The sequence below is a fragment of the Dysidea avara genome, chromosome 1, assembly GCF_963678975.1.
Source record: "Dysidea avara chromosome 1, odDysAvar1.4, whole genome shotgun sequence".
Classification (NCBI taxonomy): Eukaryota; Metazoa; Porifera; class Demospongiae; order Dictyoceratida; family Dysideidae; genus Dysidea; species Dysidea avara.
This window is the reverse complement of record NC_089272.1, coordinates 21100615-21123582: the sequence shown is the minus strand read 5'-3', so window position 1 is coordinate 21123582 and position 22968 is coordinate 21100615. Positions and strand designations below refer to the sequence as shown.

At 37.0% G+C, this 22968-nt stretch overlaps 3 protein-coding genes across 4 annotated transcripts in view; 1 reads left to right on the top strand and 2 right to left on the bottom strand.

Annotated features, from left to right (window-relative positions):
* LOC136258997 (uncharacterized) overlaps nucleotides 1-3027 on the bottom strand; it is an 81070-nt gene extending 78043 nt beyond the window's left edge. Inside the window, exon 1 of the mRNA XM_066052405.1 lies at nucleotides 2922-3027. The gene's annotated coding sequence lies outside the window, so the exon portion shown is untranslated. The remainder of the gene's footprint in view (nucleotides 1-2921) is intronic.
* Nucleotides 3028-8390: 5363 nt separating this feature from the next.
* On the bottom strand, nucleotides 8391-12126 carry LOC136259022 (heat shock 70 kDa protein 12B-like). The gene is made up of 3 exons (XM_066052430.1): nucleotides 11721-12126; nucleotides 10044-10250; nucleotides 8391-9936 (listed from the first exon to the last, which is right to left on the bottom strand). Exons 1-3 carry the CDS (start codon nucleotides 12048-12050, stop codon nucleotides 8659-8661), a joined length of 1815 nt encoding a protein of 604 aa, XP_065908502.1. The 5' UTR covers nucleotides 12051-12126; the 3' UTR covers nucleotides 8391-8658.
* The window catches only part of LOC136258985 (early endosome antigen 1-like), a 70747-nt gene continuing 59644 nt past the window's right edge, over nucleotides 11866-22968 (top strand). The window contains exons 1-4 of one of the 2 annotated variants that reach the window (XM_066052382.1): nucleotides 11866-12233; nucleotides 16555-16609; nucleotides 17111-17248; nucleotides 19714-19839. In XM_066052382.1, coding sequence (XP_065908454.1) covers nucleotides 16596-16609; nucleotides 17111-17248; nucleotides 19714-19839 — 278 coding nt within the window. In that variant the 5' untranslated portion in view covers nucleotides 11866-12233; nucleotides 16555-16595. The remainder of the gene's footprint in view (nucleotides 12234-16554; nucleotides 16610-17110; nucleotides 17249-19713; nucleotides 19840-22968) is intronic. The other variant, XM_066052393.1, reaches the window with a different exon arrangement.

Below are 22968 nucleotides of genomic sequence, written 5' to 3'. Positions count from 1 at the left end.
GCCCATAACTTAGCCGAATTCATCCCTACTCCTTTCCCTTTATTTTTTAAACAGCATCTTGCCCTCCTCTGGGGTCCCGCTTCCCACCCCCTTTTGGTGCTTACTTGGTACAGTCAACATCACATTAATAAGCCATCAAAAATGGTGGGAAACTTAGCTGTTGGCTACTTGTACAGTGGATGCTCATGAAAGAAAGGAATTGGTTTAAAACGTGTGAAAATGTGGTACACGTAGCCTCAACAATTGGTGGGCCACAACGCACTGAATACTTAAAACAAGCATTCAGCATTCTTTAAATAGGCGATAAGATCGTTTTTTCAGAGCAGGTCATAATTATAAAATTGAGTAATCAACAATTAGTAATCAACAATTCGTTGTGATACAACCCGTGTGGCCATGATGAGGGCTAGTTAACTCATTACCAGCAAGACATCTAGCAGATGTAAGATGATTCATTATAAGTTATATGTAATGTTCTGTAGTCCTGTGGACCATGCGTACATGAGCCAGTCATGGTTATGGTAATGAAACAGAACAACCATAACGTAGCTTGCACATACACCCTGTACATCATGCAATTATATTAATACTGTACATTTGTAGATAGTGATGTAGAACTAGTTGGTGATGTAAATGTATGCACAATCACCTTCCATGTAACTAGCACAAGGATGCCATGTCATGCATTCCTGAAGTGTTGGATATAATAGAACAAATTGCTGCTTACGGTGGAAGGACCCTGTCTCCGTTGTTAACCTTGTAAAGAGTCTCACTCCCAAGATCAGTCAAGGTTGGAGCCTCTGCCTTAGTGCTCACTAAGGCATGGTCTCGTGAAAGGTTACTACAGCTTCAGATATAACAATGATTTAAGGGGAATTTTGGGAGGAAGTAAGGGCAAAAGTATCAAGCATTCTATTACAAAAACCTTCCCTAAGCGGAATAATGTGCCATGGAACAAGATGTTATAATTATGTATTTTTACTTAATAACTTACTTTTATACAGCACTACTCTACTTTTCAATATGATTACTTAAGCTTATGTTCAAAATAATTTTTGAAGCATAGAGCGCATATGTTTTTTGCCCTCAAAAAATGGCGGATGCACCTTTTTAATGATGTAATGAAGTGACATGCCAATTAGTGCACACATAGTCTATAGACCTTCAATTAATATCAGTTGTATTTGCTATGAAGGGATCCAAAAAGTGATGCCCATCTCATTACAACTACACAATTAAGTTAGTGCATAGTATTATATTTTTTTAAATTGTTCCTTTTCTGGTTATCCAGTAGTCACCACTGCTTCATGGTGACTTCTGGATAACCAGAAAAGAAACAATTTAAAAAAATATAATACTATGCACTAACTTAATTGCGTAGTTGTAATGAGATGGGCATAGTCACCATGAAACAGTAGTCACCATGAAGTAGTAGTCACCGTATTCACCATGAAGTAGTAGTCACCGTATTCACCATGAAGTAGTGATCACTGTGTTCACTACAAAGCAGTGATCACTGTGTTCACTACAAAGCAGTGATCACTGTGTTCACTACAAAGCAGTGATCACTGTGTTCACTACAAAGCTGTGATCACTGTGTTCACTACAAAGCAGTGATCACTGTGTTCACTACAAAGCTGTGATCACTGTGTTCACTACAAAGCAGTGATCACTGTGTTCACTACAAAGCAGTAGCCGCTGTGTGTTTACCATGAAACTCAACCAGAAAGCACCCAATGGCTCACAAAAGAATCTGGAATAATACTTGTGCTCCTCATTATTGCTGCTTTATTAAGTCAGATGCTAGTGAAGATTATTATGTCAACAAGGAAACTGATGAGTTGATACCATCGAACGTACCATGCATGGTATTACAGTAGTGTGAAGAACAGGTTCATTAATAAAACAGTTAGAAGATGCAATTACGGTGGAAATGAATTGTCACTTATTAGATGCAACAGCAGCAGGCAAGATTTTCATATGGATCACATTCACATTACAGATAGTGCAAAATAACCACTCAACAAGAAGCTTACCCATCTAGGTATTTGAAAATGTTTAGTTAAAGGCAAGACACACTGAAACATGCTTAAAACACTCTAAGCAGAATTTTCTGTGATATTATTCATCCTGACAAACATAGCTACAACATTAAACTGTACCTCCCATAATCAAAGCATGCTTATAAAATGGATAAAGTAGTTAACTCACGTTGGCTTGGGTGGTTGCTTTGCCAGCACATAGTTGCCACAATGAGGCGGCTTGCTCCACGCAAGCACAAGGGGGTGACACACAGGCACTCACTGTAGGTAAATCTGCGACCGCGGTCAAAGTCGAAGTTAAAGGTCAAGGCCACCAAATCAAGTCAACGGTCAAAATTTACAACCCAAAATCGAAAAGTACTGAAATATTGTCACTAGGTCACCAGTAAAAAGTTGAAAAAGGCTCTTAGTCACAGGTCAAAGCGAAATTTCGGTGGGTCAAGACTTTGACCGATCTACCTACAGTGAGTGCCTGTGTGTCACCCCCTTGCAAGCAGGTCTCAGAAAACTGAGTAAAGAAAAGCTGGTGGAGCATCTAACACAAGACAACATACTGCTATAACTCTGGTCTCTCTGAGCAGCAAGTACAGAGATGCCAACCGCTTGTATGCAGTTGTGGCCGCACCGCCCACATTCCCCAAAAGTAGAGCACCAATAGAGTGATGGAGCCCATTTTTTCCAACATACCCTATATGCTGTTCATACGTGTACTTTTGATGTGGGCAAAGTTATTCCTACTGGCAAGATACGTAGCTATGACCTTACCGATAACGGCGTCTATATCTCGATTTTTCCCCGGGTGTGTACATGTGTATAAATCTATGCATGTGTACTACAAATCAGATGTACAATACACGACGTGGTCAATCATAATCTTACTTTTAGGATGAAACGCTTCAATAATCAGTGGTATGCCGACGGCGAAGCCAACACTCCTGCCTTCCTAGTACTCGCTGATTCTCTGAAATTAACAGGTGAATTCCCTATTTTATACCGCATACGCAAAATTACTATTTCCGTTTTCACGCATCACACAGCAAAGAAGTGCTTTCTCATAATAAATGAGAGATAGCATACTTATTAAATAATAGTGAATATGCTCTTGAGTGCAAACATAACTTCTTATTTAGGGTTTAAACAAGATTATGGGCTTTCTAAAAGTATGTTATGTTTACCATAAGCTTAATTATGTGACTTAATTTAACTGAGCCCAAAATGTAAGATGATCAGTATAAAAATAAGCTTTCATAGCCTTAGCGTTAGAAGTTAGACATGTTTGTGGAAAAGCTACTAGTTATTTTATGTCAATATACATTCTAAAAATTAGAACAATTCATCTAAATGGTAGTATAGAATGACTTATGCCACAAAAGTCTGAGACAATCCCATATGCACCCCCGCTCTCCACTCTTTGAAAGAGACCTTGCTAGCTATGTAGCGCTGAGTATATTATCTGGGGCATCTCTCCCAATAAACTTTAATATCCAGTGTTGGGGGTAACGCGTTATGTAATAATTATTACTTTTGTGGTAATGAAGTAATATAACTAAGGTAATATAACTCAAGTTACTTTACTTGCAAATGTAACACGTTACCTAAGTAATGAAGTTACTGTAACGAGTATAATATTACGTATTATTATTACTTTAAGTAACGAAGTTACTAATCTCGTTAGTAATCCACTGAGTAACACCTAGCCACTACGAAGTAACGAAGCCTACTGAATGAAGCTTATTCACCAGCTTCTTGCTTATAACCAACTTAAGATTTGCACAGTGTCCAACAACGCTATCATGTCACGTGATAAAGTGGTAGTTTCACACATGACAGCTTAAGGCTGTGGAAACAAAGTAATATAATATGATAGTTACTTTCACAGCATAATTTGTACACAAATACTGACTGTATATATTCTATCTATGTTTAGGTGTTGGAACAAATAGTCCAAAAATTCTACTTTGGCTCAAACTAAAATAGACCACAAACCTCAATAGTAAATAACATTAGAGTCATTTTTAGATTTGAGGTTCGTTTTGTCTTGTTACAGAGAGTTTTTTAAAATAGTTGTTCCAATACTGAATAAAGACGGGGTTAGAATAGGTAGTATTGGAACACTATTTTTGCTGTGTTTATTATATGGGTAATATGTAACTGTAACTAAATAGTTCAGTTGTAAATAATATGCAACGAGTTACATTTAAAAAGTAACTGTCCCAACACTGTTAATGTCTATTGTGAGATGCATTTAGACAAAAAAGTACATGGCTAATTTGTCTTTTTTTGGATGTAGTCTGGGAGAATTAAGGTTGGACTCGGAAAAAAATTCAAAGAAAGGGTATCATTAGAAAGCAAATTTTACATAGAATAACATATCCAAAATCCTCTAAAATCCACCTCGGGGAAAATTTTTATGGCCAATTTAGTATTGAGGCATACATGTATGTGACTGGATTTGGGAAAGTGGATCTTCCACACATATCCAATTTACCAACTTTGACAACTCATAACTTCAGATTGGAAAATTGTATTGACTTAAAATTTGATCAGTAGTGAGCACCGGCATCACTCATTATTTGCAGAAAATTTCAGGTTGATATTCACCTTGTACACTAAATTGTGGTTTCTTAATTAAATGCATTTGGTAGACCCATTTTTGCAAATCTGGTCATTTGTGACCAACAAAAATGCATATTATCCTTAAAATATTTTCTCATAAGAAATTCATTGCAAGTAATATTAGCTGTATGAAATAAGAATAAGACTGGTTATAGAAATAAAAAGGTGACTATCATGTAAATTCTGAACAAATACATTTGTCACAATTATTGTAAACAATTTCCTTGGCACTTCTGCAACTCTCTCCCCTGCAACTGCCACATGCTGCAACATACTTTAATCCATGATTACAATGAGGGCATAATGTTGCTACCACATGGATTTACAGTAGAAAGCTTGCATTTATATTGTACAAAGTTAAGTAAGATCTCTGGTGCTAGTCTCATGTCTGTCATCATCAGTTGCATACAGCCTTGATCCTTCTACAGGTATATGGTTTCCAGCTCAATATATGGTAATGGATCAAGTTAGTCATTAAGTTCCTTCTAATGAATAACTTGTAGATGCATATGTAAGTTGTGAAAGTGTGCTGCTCTTGCAATCATTTTCACATCATTTTTTTCTTGATTAGGCCAACTTCACCCTGTTCAAATGTTGTAGATATTGTATCACAGCCACTCCATGCAGGCATGCGAAAAGAGAAGATGTAATTATGATGTTACAGTAGGACCTATGTGCCCATGTCATCAATTTTCCAATACTTAAATGTTTCCCAACCTCTGAAAGAATAATATTATATACTTGCTATGTTCTGGTGCACCATGCAGGAGGACAAGAACACAGTGTCATCAGCTACAACACACTTTACTTCCTTCAATTGCAAATTGCAGTACACATTGAACAATCATTGTGTCAGCATCCAAATTACTCTGATGCACAACCTGGCCATCACTTCTCGATCAGATATTGGACAATCAATTGATGTTCTTTCTTTTCATTTGCAAGAAAACTTCCTGACTTTTGTATGCTTCCATAGATTCACTTGACTAAGTAAATATCTGCACCTGCACATACCATTTTAACATACCTGGGGATGCTGACAGCCCTACACACTGATTGCACACATGACATACTGATGGTCCAATACGCACTTCAATTTTGCAATTGAAGGAAATAGAGTGAATGTTGTAGCTGATGACAACAATGAAGTTCTTATGCTACTGGTGCACGCCGGAAGCAGAACATGACAAGTACATCTCTCTTTTCATTCAGAGGTTGTAAAACATTTGAAGATTTGGAAAAATGATGACATTATTGGGCATATACATAGGTCCTCTTTTCAAATGTCTGGGGTGGCTGTGATGCAACAGCTGCAACATTTGAACAGGGTAAAACAATCAAATGATGTGCAAACGATTGAAAAGTTAATGATGGATCATATAATGCAACAATTGCACATGCTGAAAAAGTTGGAGTTTGATGGGAATCCGTCTGATTCATTAAGGAGTCTCAGGTATACAAAGCAAAGTACATGGAAATGGTGGCATCAGAAAGTTATTACACATGCGAGCTGTGAAAGTGTGTTGACCCTTGCAGTTGGATGGAGTTTCTAGGATCAATGGTTTTAGCTGATGCCACAAGTTATTCATTGAAAGGAACTTAATATGGGGCTGGAAACTAGAAGGATTAAGGCTGCAACCGATGTTGATAGACATGGGACCAGTCCCAGAGATCTTATTATATTTGTACAATATAAATGCAAGCTTTCCACTGCAAATCCATGTGGTAGCAATATTATGCTCTTGTTGCAAACATGGATTATTAGTGTGTTGCAAAATGCAGGGGAGAGAGTTGCAAAAGTGCTAAGGAAACTATTTCTTATGAAAAAATATTTTAACGATAACACATTTTTGTTGGTCACAAATGACCAGATTTGCAAAAATGGGTTGCAAATATATCCGATTGAGAAACCACAACGTAGTGTTCAAGTTGAATATCAACCTGAAATTTTCTCCAAATAATAAGTGATGCTGGTGCTCACTACTGATCAAATTTCAAGTCAATACCATTTTCCAATCTGAAGTTATGAGTTGTCAAAGTTGGTAAATTGGATATGTGTGAAAGATCCCCTTTCCCAAATCCAGTCACATATGCCTCAATACTAAATTGGCTATAAAAAATTTCCCCAAGGTGGATATTAGAGGATTTTGGATATGTTACTCTATGAAAAATTTGCTTTCTAATGATACCAAAATCAGCTTTCTTCGAACTTTTTCTAGGTTCACCCCTTTTTAAACCAGGTGCATACCACAGCTGGCCTTTTGCCAGCTGTGGGCGCCTGGTTTACTGAAATTGTTTTCATAAAAGTGTGCATGTGCGTGTGCGTGTGTGATGATGATGATGATGATGATGATGATGATGATGATGATGATGATGATGATGATGATGATGATGATCCCCCTTTCCCTTATATAGTAATTGGTAGTATTTCCCCTGTAGTAGTTATGTAGTTGTAGTTATAGTGTAAGAACAAAAACATGTACAGCTGTGGGGCTGTAAAAAAGGGCACTATGCATGCCAAGCAAAGTAGGATCAATATAAACAAGCTTATTCAACATGATTGGAGAACAAGGACTGATATTAAGTTGCGCTAAAAGCGGCCAAATGACAATTTAATAACAGTTGCATGTGTGTTTATTCTAGTTTTATTATATATAGCTATAGATAGATATAAAGAAAACGGGTAATACTGCATTCACTTGACATCAACTTGATATCAGTCCTTGTTCTTATCAGTTGTATTACAGATTGATCATGGTAATGTTCCAATCTACTTGGCTGCAACTTGATATCAGTCCTAGTTCTTACCACTCATGATGTTTGATTGATCCTACTTTGCTTGGAAGCACCCTTTTTTACAGCCCCAAGGCTGTTTTTGTTTTAAATAGTACGTAGATATATTATGTTCCTTTGTTATTTTTCTGTTTTGGAATTGTTGGTAAATCTGTGAAAATTTTATTTTTAGCAACATTGCTCAAGTTCAAAAATATTTTCCCTCAAAATATTTAGGCTATACAGTAATAACAAGATAATCTATGGTATACCAATAACAAGTTAATCAAATTTTCTATTTTCAGAGCATGATCTACTTCTGGATTTGAAGCACGTGCATGTGATTGACATTCGAACTGAAGAATCCTTCAGGTTACCTATCCCCTCCCTCCCACCCCCACCCATACAGATGTGACATGATGGTATACTGGTGTTATGTATGCATGGAAGGGATATAGACCGTGAGGAGCTGGATCCCTGGATGGCTAATGGAAAGCACTACTCAGTAACTGGAGAATTAATGCATGGTTGTCTCACATTCAGTTGGTGTTGTTTGCATGCGTGCACGTGTGTGTGTGATTTTGAGAGTGGTATAGCTATGTGCTTGATAGGCAAAAAGAATAAAAGCAAGCCTGTTAGGTTTTCACTTAGACCTAAAGATGCCTGTTTGGGCACAGCAGGTAGCCTTTTAAGGTGGTGTTTGAGTGAGTGGATTTTGGCAAAAAAAACAAAACAAAACAACGTGATTTCTATTACGAACCACTGCCATGGACCATGGTCAGTGCCACCCTCGAGAAAAGGTCTGCGACGAAACTAATAGTATGATGGCTGAATCATATAGTAGGGGATGGGATGTCTATTCCTTCTTCCTTTTTGTCACATAATCCAATGTACCCTCCTTAATAAACTATTGTAGGCGTAGCTGCATAGTGCTGTTAAACCCAATAACTCAGCAAATAATTTATAATGTACCAATAATATTAGAAATTATAACTAGTGCCCCTTCTGGAGGCTACACCATACAGCATCGAATCACAGCATTGCTCTCTCAAGTTCTCTATAATAGTATAGCTGTGTGTACATGTATGCAGCAATTAATATCCTTAAAAATAGATTTAATACAAAAATAAAATAATAATCAAAGTAATAGAAACAGGTACAACAATTAAATTTAGCATAACAAATCAAGTTGTAAGTGTTATTCTACTGCAGCATGCATATAATATACTTATGATGGTAAATGTTTCTGCTGATTATGGAAGGTATGCTTTACCACCAATTTCTTTGTCTCATCATTGGAAACACTGCATGCAGAAACATCATACTCTGTTTTGACAAAGTCTATTATGAGTTGTATCTCTCTTGACAGATCTGATGTACACTTTGGAATATCAATATCTATTTTTCCCATCAGAGTGCAGCCTCCTTCGTCGGTGTACTTTACATCTCTGTTAAGTGACTCATAAAGAGATATAGTGCATACTTGTTGCTCATCTGTGAGGGGACGAAAGAGGTATTTGGCTGGCATCCCAGTGTAGACACTGTCGTTGGCCTTTACTAAGGGGAAAAATGCTTTCTCGCAGTATTTCTCACCTCCAGATTCTTTGAGATATTTCTTGTCATGTTCATCTTCACAAAATTCGACACATGCTTCAACTCCAACTGACTTCTTCATAACACGAGATCGTATGATTTCTTTGTATTGTCCAAATATGACAGCTCCTTTTACTACAGAAAATATTGGCAACGTACTTCGTTTCACCTCGATAGGTTTATCAGCTGAATTATGGACACAGAGAATACCATCTCTAACCTCATCATACAACAATGAGCTTTCTGCAAACCCACCTACTAGCAAGACCATCGTAATAGAACTGCAGCTTGGCTTGGATAGGACAGTATTAATTAGAGAAGTGATTTGTACAAGGATAGGGTTGTAGAGATTGTAAATTGTAGAATATGGAAGCACTATGCCATCTTCGTCAGAATCCCACTCAACTGAATTTTTCTTGTAAGCATTTACCAAATCTTCTATACTTTTCTCTGTAATTCTACGAACTTCTTCTCGAATACTTTTATGGATTGGTATGGAGATACTTTCATGTTCTTTCCCTGGCTGTATGTTACACTTTGATTCTTCAAAGGTCTTCCATACCATTTCAAACCATTGCCTTGAACACTTTTCTTTTATGCAGTCAAACTGCTCATTTGAGACTGAGAAGATATCTTGCAACATGTGTTCAAATTGTTGGTTCACAGCAAAACCACCATAGTCGCCTCCATCAGGTGGAGATAGTTCCTCAATAAAGATTTCTTCTTTATCTTTTATTCCCTTATTTTTTATTATCATCTTATGAGCAGCAATGTCAATAGTTCCACCACCGCAATCGACAACTAGGTAACTTGCTTCAGGAACATTCTTGATTTGTATAACATCTTGTAGACAAAACAAAGCCGCAGCCTCGGGCTCAAGTGCAAATACTAAGCTCCTTTCATCAAATCCAGCCTATAGTAAATATATTAACATACTTAGTCTACGTAAATATTGTAGTATACAATCGATACAACCCACAATATGTCTATACCATACATACAACATTCAAATATTTATACCTGAACAGCAGCTTTTCTCATAAACTGTTTAGCAGCTGGGGTCCAGATTGCAGGTACTGTTATGATCCATTGTATTTTTCTGCCAGGATTAGAAAAATTCTTCCTCAGTCCTTCTAAAGCATATTCTCTGATACACTTGAGCGAGTGTACAAACACGTCAATTAGTGGAACACTTGTACCATTCATTGCCTTAATTTCTTTTGCTTCCTGTAAGTGATACGTAAGTTATTAAGTGTTCATACACAGATAACAAAATGGTGTATACAGCAGTGCAGGCATAAAAGCATGTACTTGATTACTTGTGAAGTTTGATCATATCAAGCGATATACACATGGCTGCAACACCATGTATACCTACAATCTACTGTAGAAATCTAAGAAACAAATGGCCCAAGGAATAAGGTGATACAAATATACACTGTGAGCTCCCTTTAAAGATCAAAACACTCTAATAAAACACTCATAAGGCTACTCCAAATAAATTCCCTGCTTCCCATCCTGGACTAAGGCATATTTGCATGTGGGCTGGTGGTCCATTTCCTTCCATTACAAGATTGGAAGCTTTTCAAGCCATTATTTGCCAGCACAACCATAAAAAGCTGCATAAAAGCGTACTTAAGCTTATATTTTTGCTTTTAATAACACAAATGTGAATTTGTACCATGCCAACTTGATAACACATATCAAAACATGCTATTGGGATTTGTAAAGTCAGAATGGCAAAAATGGCAAAATCGAATTTATAGCCAGTGATCATTTTATCAGCAATATTGTACATTACCAGTGTCCTTTGTTTGTTTTCTACCCTTAGATCATGAAATGGACTGATTAAACACTGATTTTTTTCAAAGGTTCAAGATGGATGGATCACTTTTTCAATTTCTCCAATACAAACTCCATACATTTTACATCATTCTGTATATTCAATAATTGCAAGCACTAGACACGATCAAATATCATAAAACTTAATATCATTCAACTCCTTATGAATTGCTCTATCCGCGTAATTGCTATGGTAACAGCGTGATGCCACTATTTAATTAGAACACGAAATTCGTGATTTGCTCTCCAATGGATTTTGTATTGCTATTTACCATCGTTTGTTGTAAATTTGCAAGCTGTAAACACTTTAGCTTCGACTAAATTTTGTTACCATCGGGTAGAGGAGTGTTATGCGTGTGTAATGGCAGCCGAACAATTTTGATACCACCTTCAGAACCAGAGTTATGATGAATAATGTAACTTAAAACTAACTTACCTCCATAGGCTGCTGTACATTGATTTTACGCATAATAATATTTTACGGAAAATTGTAATGTATGGGTTAAATTGACGTGAGTTTTGATATGACTGCTGACACTGCTACAAAATGCCATTTACTGAGCCTGCACAGAATGCAAGAAAATAATGGAAGAATACGGAATAATGGAATATTAAGAGCTGACAGTAATCAGATGTGGGCGGTGGATGGGAAACAGAGAATTTGTAATGGCCTAATCAATAATCACCTTCTGCCTGCATATACCAATCATGGTGCCTATCATATACTGAGTCAATCAACAGACTTTGAGACATGTAGCTACATGCTGGTTATGTGTACTGATCGGCAGATGGGTTACGTCATGCCAGCATATGTGATAAATGCCAGCAACTTCTGCTATACACCGGACCACTTACCGGGTTATCATATAGACACATTTTGAATTTACGAAAGAACAAGTAGTCATCAGCCTTGTCTTTCTGCTTCAGGTTGGACTTTGCTTCCATAGCTTTCATTGCCTTTATGCCGAACTGTTCGAACTTTTTATCAGGATCAAGTAGCAGTACGGTGGGGCACTTCGTATCAACGTTTGTCATTCCCTCCCAACTTGAGAATACTTTGATGTCCGATGTGTTTCCTTTAATCGCCATCGCGATACCACATCCAGACGTTCCGAAGTCGATGGAAACATAATGAGTGAAGTTTGGAGTAGCGTCCACTGTACTGTTCGCCTCGCTGACTGCCATTCTTTCTGGCTTTTCTTCGTAGTACCACTGCGGGGAATCCCCTAGTAAATACCTGGAAACTCGAGGGAAAATTTGAAAATGATTCCATTCAAATTTCTTCGTATTACCGTGTTGCTTTTCAACCGACGAGTCAAGTGAATTAATTCTGTCACTAGCGTAAATGATACAACCACGAGTATAACTGTGAGTGATTCTGTGCGTAGTTTATGATTCTAACTGTTTCGTACGAGCCAAGTACATTAATTGGTAACTCAAATACTTATTTGTGAGCTCATTTGTGTATATTTTACATCCCATATCTAATGACATTCTTACTAAACTGTATCGTGTATTTGTGCTGCCAATATTAGACTATTGTAATGTAGTGTGGACACCTTCATTAGCTACCACACACTTTAAGCGACTTGAGAGGCTGCACCCGAAATTTTCCAATTTATCATCCAATGTTAGTAGTTCTATGAACATTACTTTGACAGAGCAGCGACGATATCATACAGCCATGCAAGTTTACAGAGTTTTACATAAGATGTCGCCATCATATCTAGATCTACATGCATACAGTGTATATGACACTTTTCATTACGCTGTTGACATCACTTCTTGTGTTGCTCGTAATGCCCATTGTTTATTGTGTCAAGAGTTAGACCTACATGTACATTAGCTAAGAACAGTTTTTATTTTTGTAGCACACAAATTTGGAACTTACTAAATCCCACACTGTATGTGGCAAGGAAACTGTCAGATTTTAAATCTTTATATAAGTCAATTTTCTGTATGTAAATTATGTGTATGTAATAGCTGTATGTTTGTCGGGGTACTACTGAAAAGCAATATTTTTATACTGAGCAGTCTTCCCTTAAAATATATATATTAGAGATGCAACAATACATTGATATAATTATAGCGTATCGTATTGCTTTAAGACAATATTGCTGTATCGATACAAAGTCAAACCGTATCGATATATCGTGTATCGTGATATATCAACATATCGTGGCTTGTCAACATGGCTGACAATCAAATTATTGTACATTGTGGTTAAAATGAATAGTATGTAATGCTTCTCAAAGAAAAAATTAGCTCACTTGTTTCTCTTAAGAAACAATTAAAACAACACAGACCATTGCTTAGACTCCACTTTGTATCGTGCAATATATTGTTGTATCGTGATACACCGGAGGCATTATATCAATACATCTACACACTGTATCGTTGCATCTCTATATATATATACATATATATATTTATACCTATAACTAGACTAGTAGAATGGACTACTGGACTCATGTTTTTTCTCGTCTAAAAGTTTAACTCTTTATTTTAATTGTTAGGCGTATAGACCCTTTGCAGGTGAGCTGCTGCCATAGAAACATCCGCCATTTTGGAGTACAACCCATTGTGCAACCTTGGTAGCGTAGGAGAAAGAGCATAGGTTTAACCTGGTCAATCTTTGCAGAAGAAGCAGCTCTACTTCTTGGGTATTGGTTTACTCTTATAGAAAGCAATGCTATCGGAGTTGCAAAACCAGGCTGTACTCTAAGATGGCAGATGTTGCTATGGCAGCAACTCACCTGCAAAGGGTCTTTTGGTATTACGCTTTTCTTTAACCCACTTGTCGGGGCTGGAGGAAGCAGTCCAGCCAGTCAGGCCATAGCCTGACCACTATTTCAGCATTAAGTTTTGTCCGAGTTGCTAATAGGCACTGGATGATTATGCTGGCATGTGTTTGGGAATGATAGATGCCTAAAGCATCATGCAAGCATTGTGATATAATGTCAGTAGGATATTTACCTGTCAAATCCTTTCCCATGACAATCATTGATGGACAAGATCAAAACACTGTAATAGAAGAGTCACCCTAATAGAGCACTCAGGTACTTACTGATTTATTAGTCAAATACTTTATGAAGCTAACAAATACGAAATATAAATAGCTTATAAGCATGGAAGAATACATAATTGGATGAATATTTGAGCACTGCAGCATAGCATGATAGAGTGAAGATTAAGCATATAGCTTAGTGCCCAGCTAGCTATTTACTAAGTTGTGACTTCATCACATTAAAATTAGTTATAAGTTATATAGCTATCGGTTTCAAATGCTGCATGTGTAGGGCTATAACAAAAGGGAACACAATGCTGTATTTACATGTGTTACAACTGTATAATGTAAGAAATTAATGTGAACACGTGTAGGCCTGCCTAGCTACATGCAGTGAGTTTAACACAAGTGTTAGTCAATAATTTGCTGGGAATTTGCAGCTGAAAATAGTCTCAGATTTAATTCCAACGCATGCAATTTTTCTGGGGGAGCATTCCCCCAGACCCCTTAGTATTCACACAACAAGTGCTCAGCATTTCACTGCCTACTCCTTGACCCGACCACTTTTGAATTGCTTCCTCCGGCCCTGCTTGTCCACTTGTTTTCATCATTCCAACATACTTGAACACTGTTCTGGCTCTTCCCTCCATGTTGTAACTACATATTCATATTTTGTACTATGTAAAGCACTCTAGCTATGATGCAGATAACATTATTATGGCCTCCACTAATCCACAGAACGGGACAGAACAGAATGGTTCACTACAACACGGAACAGAATGATTTTTCGATACCACTTTATTATCGATATTGTATGACATACAGCTTGTTTATTCCTTGATTCTTTGTGAGTGCTAGACTGTGCTACATGGTATCGTTGGGATATGTACATGTAGCTACGCTAGTTAGACTGAGAAAATCTCTGACTGCAGATTACTAATACGTTTTCAGGCAAGGCTCATCACTTGAGGTTTGTGTCTGCTCCATTCAAGGCTCTGCTTCAGCTTTAAGAGAAACAAAATATAGCTAGTTTACTATTTAGCAGGTATTACTTAGTTTACAAAAAGCAGTGAGAATGCTTTTTGTGCCTTTCTCAGAGCATTCCCACGTAGCTAATTCTGAGTACGTGCGGCCACATTTCACTACACTGTACCTTGAAAGCTTCTAGTGGAAACCAAAACTAGTCTAACTATGCCTTCCAGTAATACTGTGTAGCACTCAAGGACTAAACAAGCTGGATGTCATACAATATCGATAATAAAGTGGTATCGAAAAATCGTTCCATTTCATGTTTTATTGGTTCATTCCATTTCATCCTGTTCTGTTCCATGGTTTAGTGGACGCCCATTATTTGTAATATCAATTTTATCTGAAGAAAGGGTACACAAAAGGCTTATATCCTGTACAATTTGGTCCCCAAAACACATACAGTACAAAAAGCAACACAGAAATATTGACCAGCTACAAGCAAAACAAACGAGCAAACAAAAACAACTACTCTATACAAAAAAGTAACATTGAGTAAGGGGCATCAGTTAAACAAACAATAGCAGAGCTGTGATCTATATGTGTGTGATGGTAAGGACAAAATTTCATATGGGATTGGGTTCCAACAGATGGTGTATTCATGTAAAAGGAATATCTGAATGCATTGATGGAAGAAGATCGAGTCTGCAAAGTTAGTGGATGAGATTGTGTAGCATTAGTGTTAAGATCAAAGTTATAACAGAAATTGATTGGAGTTTGTCTATGCATAATGGAGTGAACCATAATGACACTCTGAAATATTGTTGTTGTAATGCCAATGTAGGCCACTTCAGTTCCTTCAACATACATATAGTACTGTACAATGGTACTAAGCAAAATGTACATAACCCAGTAGTGGTACAACCGGAGAAGGTTGGTCACCCTTCATAGCCCTGCTACATATAATTGTGCAACCAAACATGTATGGTACTGGAAATTGGCATAATTATTATGTAGTAGCTACATGTACCATGTACATACAGGTGAAATTGTGATTGGGTCTGGCTTTGACACACAAGGCTTTGCCAGTAAATATGTTGATTTAAGTAATCATTGTACAGTAATTATGCAGTACCTGAAGCTGTGCAGCAAAATTTTCACTAATTGTTCATCCATTGCATTTAATATTGAGCAATTGGTGTGAGACTACGTGGCTACGTCAGTGTAGCACAGTGTGTATCTAACTAAGATGCAGCTTTCTGGCTCATCACTGAAGCCTAATCTCTATAGCTAAGTACTGGAACAACAAAAGAATTAACTTTATACAACAACAATAGCCAATATCACTACAAGTACATGCGTGTACCAGCAGTAGTAGCTTGATAATGGAGTCTTCAGCATGTCAAGAGCTACGTAGATAATGCCTGGGTTAGACTGCATCAAGCTCAGTTCACGAGTCCAGTCCATGACAAGACATCGAGAACCATAGGCATGTGGTGCACAAAGTAACGGTCATATAGTCACTTTTAGTGGTTGAAAAAGGTGTTTGAGCAAATGTTATGTGAGTCCGGTAGTTCACTTCACTGTTTGCATGTACCTTCCCGTGATCAGTGACCAAGATACTGTAGTAATAGTGTAGTTGTACATGTGTGAATATGCACAAGTCTCTTTGTGTTGTACTATGTGTGTAAATGATGATGTGCACATCCCCCACAGGGCACTACAGTACGTACAGTATCTACAGCTGGAATAGAGGAATGAGTATTCCAAGGTAAATCGCGTGTTTAGAGCAGTAGTTGAGTTTGTGTACACCTGTACGTACTGTAAATCTGTGCATTTGTCTGATTCCGGTGTGTTACTCTTTTACACTGCAAGCATACCAGTGCTACTCACAGTGTTAAGCTCACACTGCTGCTTTTAAGCAACCTACTTGTATCTGATAGCAAATGTATTCCATGTTGCTATCTGATAGAACTTTTTGTAAAAAGATTATTATTAGTAAACCTGTGAATATCTGTACAGTGGTTCCTCCATTATCCAGCCAACAATTATCCAAACGTTCTGTTATCCACACTGTGGAAGTGACTGTTCTATTAGAGTATTTTGCCTAAAGTGTATGTTTTATTAGAGTATCTTAACTGAGATCTGTATATAAATGTATGTGCTTTGTTTATCTGAACACGCCTTGGTCTCAATGAGTGGAGGGACCACTGTAGTCATATATACAGTATTATTACTATATACACACATGGGTATTATGGTATATTTGTAGGCATGACCCCATATCTGTCTTAACACGTGAAATTATTGAAGCATGGAAGAATTTGGAGATGATCCATATGTGTGGAAAACAGCTACTAAGCATTGTTGAAGAGGAGAACAGACATCTACAAAATCATCTCGATGGAAAGTGATTATGATTGTTTTTAATGTAGTACATACATCTTTGACACAGCTGTATAGTACATGTATCAGGCTTTTTTCTAGCACAATAAAGTGGAGCAGTAAAACTAGTGATTTATCATGCCAACATTAAAGTCATTTGGTTAATTATATATTTCCTTAATAGCATCAAAAGTAATTTGAGTAAGGTACAGGGTACAGTACAGTGTATTTAATACTCTGTGTATCGTCACCTCATTTAATATTACGTATTATTCATAACTGATTGTAATGCATTCATATAATTGCAAGAACTGCAAACTAACAGTATATGTAAATGGTGAGCATATCAAGACACACAGTAGTGTGTCGTACGGCCAAGAAAGCCAGTGCACCACACTTTGAGTATATTTACAGAAAGGAAAAAAAAGTGATTTTCACGCATTTGTAGCTTCCTTCTTGAATTAGAATCATTTTTATACTGCAAATGCCTGTCATCTTCAGCACCCCACATAACGAGTCTGTGCAAGGTTGCCTAACACAATTAGAAACTTCCAGGCTTTATTTCTTCATTTAGGGGGCTTAAATTATTCTTTTCGCACACTTTACAAAAGCCATTATATAATGCAAATGTGTAGCTCGATCTTCTTGAGCTTTGGTACACTTTAAGAACGTATTGCGGCACAATTACGTATCAAGTTTGGTGCAAATACGTTTGATTAATAGTCATACAGCTATGGACAATTATTTGCATTAAAAAGGCCAACTTGTTGTCATGTCTACAGGGTAAACCGTTTATGGGAATAATTTAAAAATTGGCATGCATATAGGTTAACCATCATAGCTTAAACCTTTTGTGGTTTAAAAAAATCGCTGTGACAGCTATAGAGTTACACAATGAAAACTAAACAACTGTAAATTGCAGGGCTGAAATACTCTAATAGAACAGTCACCACAATGTAAAAAGGTACATGAAAATGTCAAAATAAACTTACCAGCGTTTGAACCAGGGACTCCATACTAAAGCTCAGCGGTATTGAAATTTGAATATACAGTATTAGTAACAGGAAAATATTGCGGTATATCGGTATATAGTTTACTTGTTATTGTAACTATTGCATCATTTCTTGGGCCTAGTATGAAGCAGTATCATCCCAAAAACCCAAAAATATGTAGTTCAGTACAAGTAAGCATGTGTTGTAATGTGACAACCTCAAGTTTTTGTTTAGGGCGTATCTGTTAAACCGTCAACAAATTGGATAATTAAACACCAAAGGCTTGGTTAAAAGCAATCCTATACCGGTGTTCATCGATATACCGGTATTTCGATATATTGGTTATCAAACACTGTCACGGTATGATAATCGGTTATGACAATTTATCATGATAAACGGTATTACTGATATATCGCAGAGCACTACTCCATATTGAGCACCCAAATCCTTAACCACTAAGCCGCTGCTATCATGGTTGTTCACCCCACTTAGTTTCTACTTTATATGAATATTCTAGCAAATAATAAAATCTACTCAATTTCAAAGATCGACCAATGGTTGTTCTAGAACATTCTCTGTGTGTTCTATTAGACATCCTTGAAAAAATTGTGTTATAGTTAAAGAACTGCTGCGTGTGTGTATGGAAAATACAGCAAGAGGGGCATGTTGAGAGGCTAATACAGCACGAGGTGAAGCCAAGTGTTGTATTTGCCTCGAGACAACAGGGTAGTACACTGCAATTAAGACCCACTCACGCCAATCGTCATAATTATAAATTATAATAAGTGCTATGCTAGCAAAACTTGAAGGTGTGACAATAGGCTGGAAATTGTATTCTAGCATGGAGGATTTGCTTTGGTGAATTTGAGCAATGCAACTTATCATGAAAAATCGAAGTACTCTAATAGAACAGTCACTGCAAAATAAAAATCCTATTGTGCTAGACAAAAAGTACAGTCATGCATATCTAACTTGGAAGGAATTTACTTTGTCATAAAATACTATTGCAAATACACACTGTAAATACAAGTATTATAATACAACTTTATATAGCTATAGCCGTGAACAAGCAAGCGCAAATTAAAAAGCATTTATCAGTATTAGCTAATTGGTTATATTACATAACTAGAACCTTTGGCTTTGGTATTGGATCAGTAGATATTTTTCTGTATTGGTAGAGCACTAGTTGTCTTATATCATCTTCATTGCATTGGTAGATAAGAATAACAATGATTTGTGTACAGAAACAAACCTCAAAGCCAATTTATGGTTGACTTTGGGATATATATTTAAAATACAAAAATAAGTGAAATCCATGCAAAACAGCCAAGCTGTATAAAAGGGGTGTGGCTTTCAAAAGTCTGGGTGAACTGTTTTATACAGCTTGGCTGTTTTTGCATGGATAGTTTTATATGTACATACATAACACATACACATACACCCACATTGGAAATGAACATTAAGATGAGATTATTATTTTGTTGTGAAAATACACTAGAAAAAGGAGACCTACAAGTGATGTGCTAAGTCTACAAAGGCATCTCAAGGAGCTGTGTCGTAGCGTTACACAGTGTAATAGTAGTACTGAGTATTGTAAAGAAAAGGCTTTGGAAGTTCATCTAAAGTATGTTTTGCATGCTGTGTGTAGTAAATACAGACTATGTTTTGTGTTTGTATGTACAGTGTATGTGAACTCTCTTAGTATCATTGCTATAGATGAAAACATGGTTGGCCTGCATATTTACAGAGTGGGTGAATTTAGTATATAATTTACTTACAAAGCTTTGACAGGTCCACACAATGCCTACAGTAGCTTTAGTTTTTGATCTTTGAATTTCATCTATACTATGATGATTCACTCTATAATCTTTGATAACTGGAGCCCATAAGGCACAAAAGCACAACATTGCTGAAATTTAATACAATCCTAATAAATGATCATCAAACAGTACGGCATACTGTACTGTAGTACTGTTTAAGTAGGGATCTTCCCAAAAATGACATGCACCACCTAATATTCCGCCTTTAAAAATCATCCTAGAGATATCTTCCGCCACGGAAATCACCTTTACGGAATAATATTAGTGCATCTAACATGAAATACAGCAAGAAAACACTTACCAGTGGCCGATGTAGATTTTTTTTAAAACCTCCAAAACTTGAATTTTTACCTCACTCACTTACTGACCACAGTCACAAGCCTAGAGCCCAAACGAAGCAACACACAGTCACCATTTTACACCACAACAACCAACTCACCAGTGGGATGTGCCTTTTGGTGTTCCGATGAGCGTATGCCCTGTGCGCCTTGTCTTTCCTTTTATCTTCAATCAGGTTGGTTGTCTTCTTCGAGCATCAAAACCATGCATACCGAGGCATTAATTTTCTGTATCAACACTTTTCTGTAGACACCACAAAATTATTTCAGAAACCACTTATGCTGCTGAAAGAGTGAGGCACTTACTAGTTTCAAGTGTTGCAAATGAAATCTATGACAAAACATTAAGGTTATGGTATAGTCATGGGAAATCATTCAAAATTTTGAATGCCTATCGATACTTTTTGAGAAGCCCATAAAACCAGTCTAGCAGCGTGAAAAAGTTTTAAATGAAGGTGAAGCCCTTCATATTTAATGTTTTTATGTAGCTACAGTGTAGTTTGAGGCAGGTGAAACACTACAATTTGTTGTAAGCCAGCCCGTACATCACTCAGCTCCAGCTGTCACTACCATGTTTTTCTGCCACCAAATACAGCAAAAGCTGTAGGCTCTATTGGCATTTCTGGGGCATAGTGATAGTGTATATTAAATTTATGAGGTCCTGTGGAAGTGTTTTTGGCGTGTTTCATCCCAGTGACTGAGATAAAAGCCTTCAAAGAGCTTTTTTCACTCGAAAAAACTGCTAAAAGTTCTATAAAACGTCTATACAACCAGTAACTTTAAAAATCGCTTCCACAGGACCTAGATATTTTAGTTGTTTAGTCACTTGTGTTGAAATTATAAGGATTCGGTAATCTGTTAGTCTGGTTTTTGGTGGCACATTTTTATAAAAAATTGCTCTATTGTGGACCACACACCCAAGAACAGTCCTTGTTCTGCAGTAAAACCAAACAAACGCAATTAGTTGTATTGCTAACACAACACAGTTGTTGAAATTATTTATCCCTGCTTGGTTTAAAGCAGGGTTTGTAATTTGTTCCGCCCACACATTTTAAACTATTCTGTAAGCTTAAGGCTGCAGAGTTGTCAATTCGACTTTTGCCAATTCCTGGACTGCAAGCAACGAAGAAATTTGTGACTTAATAGATGGACTGATGCTCGACGGCTTGTTCCTCTGAACATACTGACTAGCCGGATGGCAAGATCAGCGAGTGATTGGATAGTACTCGAGTGGAAATTGTATTACTTCATCCTGTTAGTTGAGACTAAGCTCCAGAGGGCCTGTTCATTCGGACAACTTCCAGCCCGGGTGAATAAAATGCGGACTACTGTACTGAGATAGGTCATAGATCTGAGCTCCACTGCTACTATGATCAAAGTTAAGCTATGCACGCTACTACTGTGATGCACCTATGTGCTTTCAATTTTGGCACACTACATACTTTAATAAGCTGTACAGGAACTTAATAGTTAGCTCACAAGTTACACTGTAACTAGCTGTGCTACAAAAAACTAAAAAACTAAAACAAACTAGTATTTAAAAAAAAAAGTTAATTTAAAAATGAAGTAGGGAACTATGCAATAAAAAGTAGTGAAACAAGAGATGAATGATGGTGTTGCAGCATAGCTCGATTGGAAAGCCCCTACTTTGGCACATTTGCTCAATGCCAATGTAAGGACTTTCCCACCGAGCTATGTTGTAATACCATCATTCATACGTATATTGTTTCACTACTTTTTATTGCATAGATCCCTACTTCATTTTTAAGCTTACAATTTAAAAAAAAAAAACATACTAGTAAATGTTGTAATATCATCTCCTGTTTTACTACAGCGCCTTTTATCATCTGGATTACTTTAAACTTTATTGTGTGTCATGAAGTGCATATACGCTACTGTAACAGGTAGTAGACACCAGTAGTACCTGTAGCTGCATGATAGGTCCACCACTGAAAACAGAACATGACGACCACACCCCTCTAGCTAGACTTATAACAATTGAGTACAGTGACCACACCTCTTAATGGTCTAACTACATTAATATACAGTATAACAAACAAATGCCTAGCTGCACTTACAGTATATTAACTGAATACAGCAACCACACCCCTTGTTTAAACACAGCGATCACACTCCGTATTGATCTATTGTGCTAAGCATGGCCACAATGACCATTTATTGATATAGCTGCTCTTATAATAATCAATAGCACAATGGAAACAAAGAATATGGTGGCCACACCCACTAAAATGTCATGTAGGCCAGAGCTCACTCAGGACATTCTAATAAAACAGTCATCCTAATACAGTACAACAGCCATGTACTGTACCATATTCTAATAGAGTCACATGTTTATATATACCCTGCTGAGCGACCCAATGCATTGTCAATTCCCATACAACTACCTGTGATGGATAAAGAAATCCTTAAACGTGTCAGAGCTCTGCAAAAGAAATTAAAACAGACTGACAAAATGCAAAATAATTGAGTCCAGAGATACTGTATAGCAGTACTTGACTGAGGCCAATTCAATAGTTGCCAAGAAGGATGATTTTTTTAGCTGAATATGTGTCATTGACAGGAGAAATCACATAC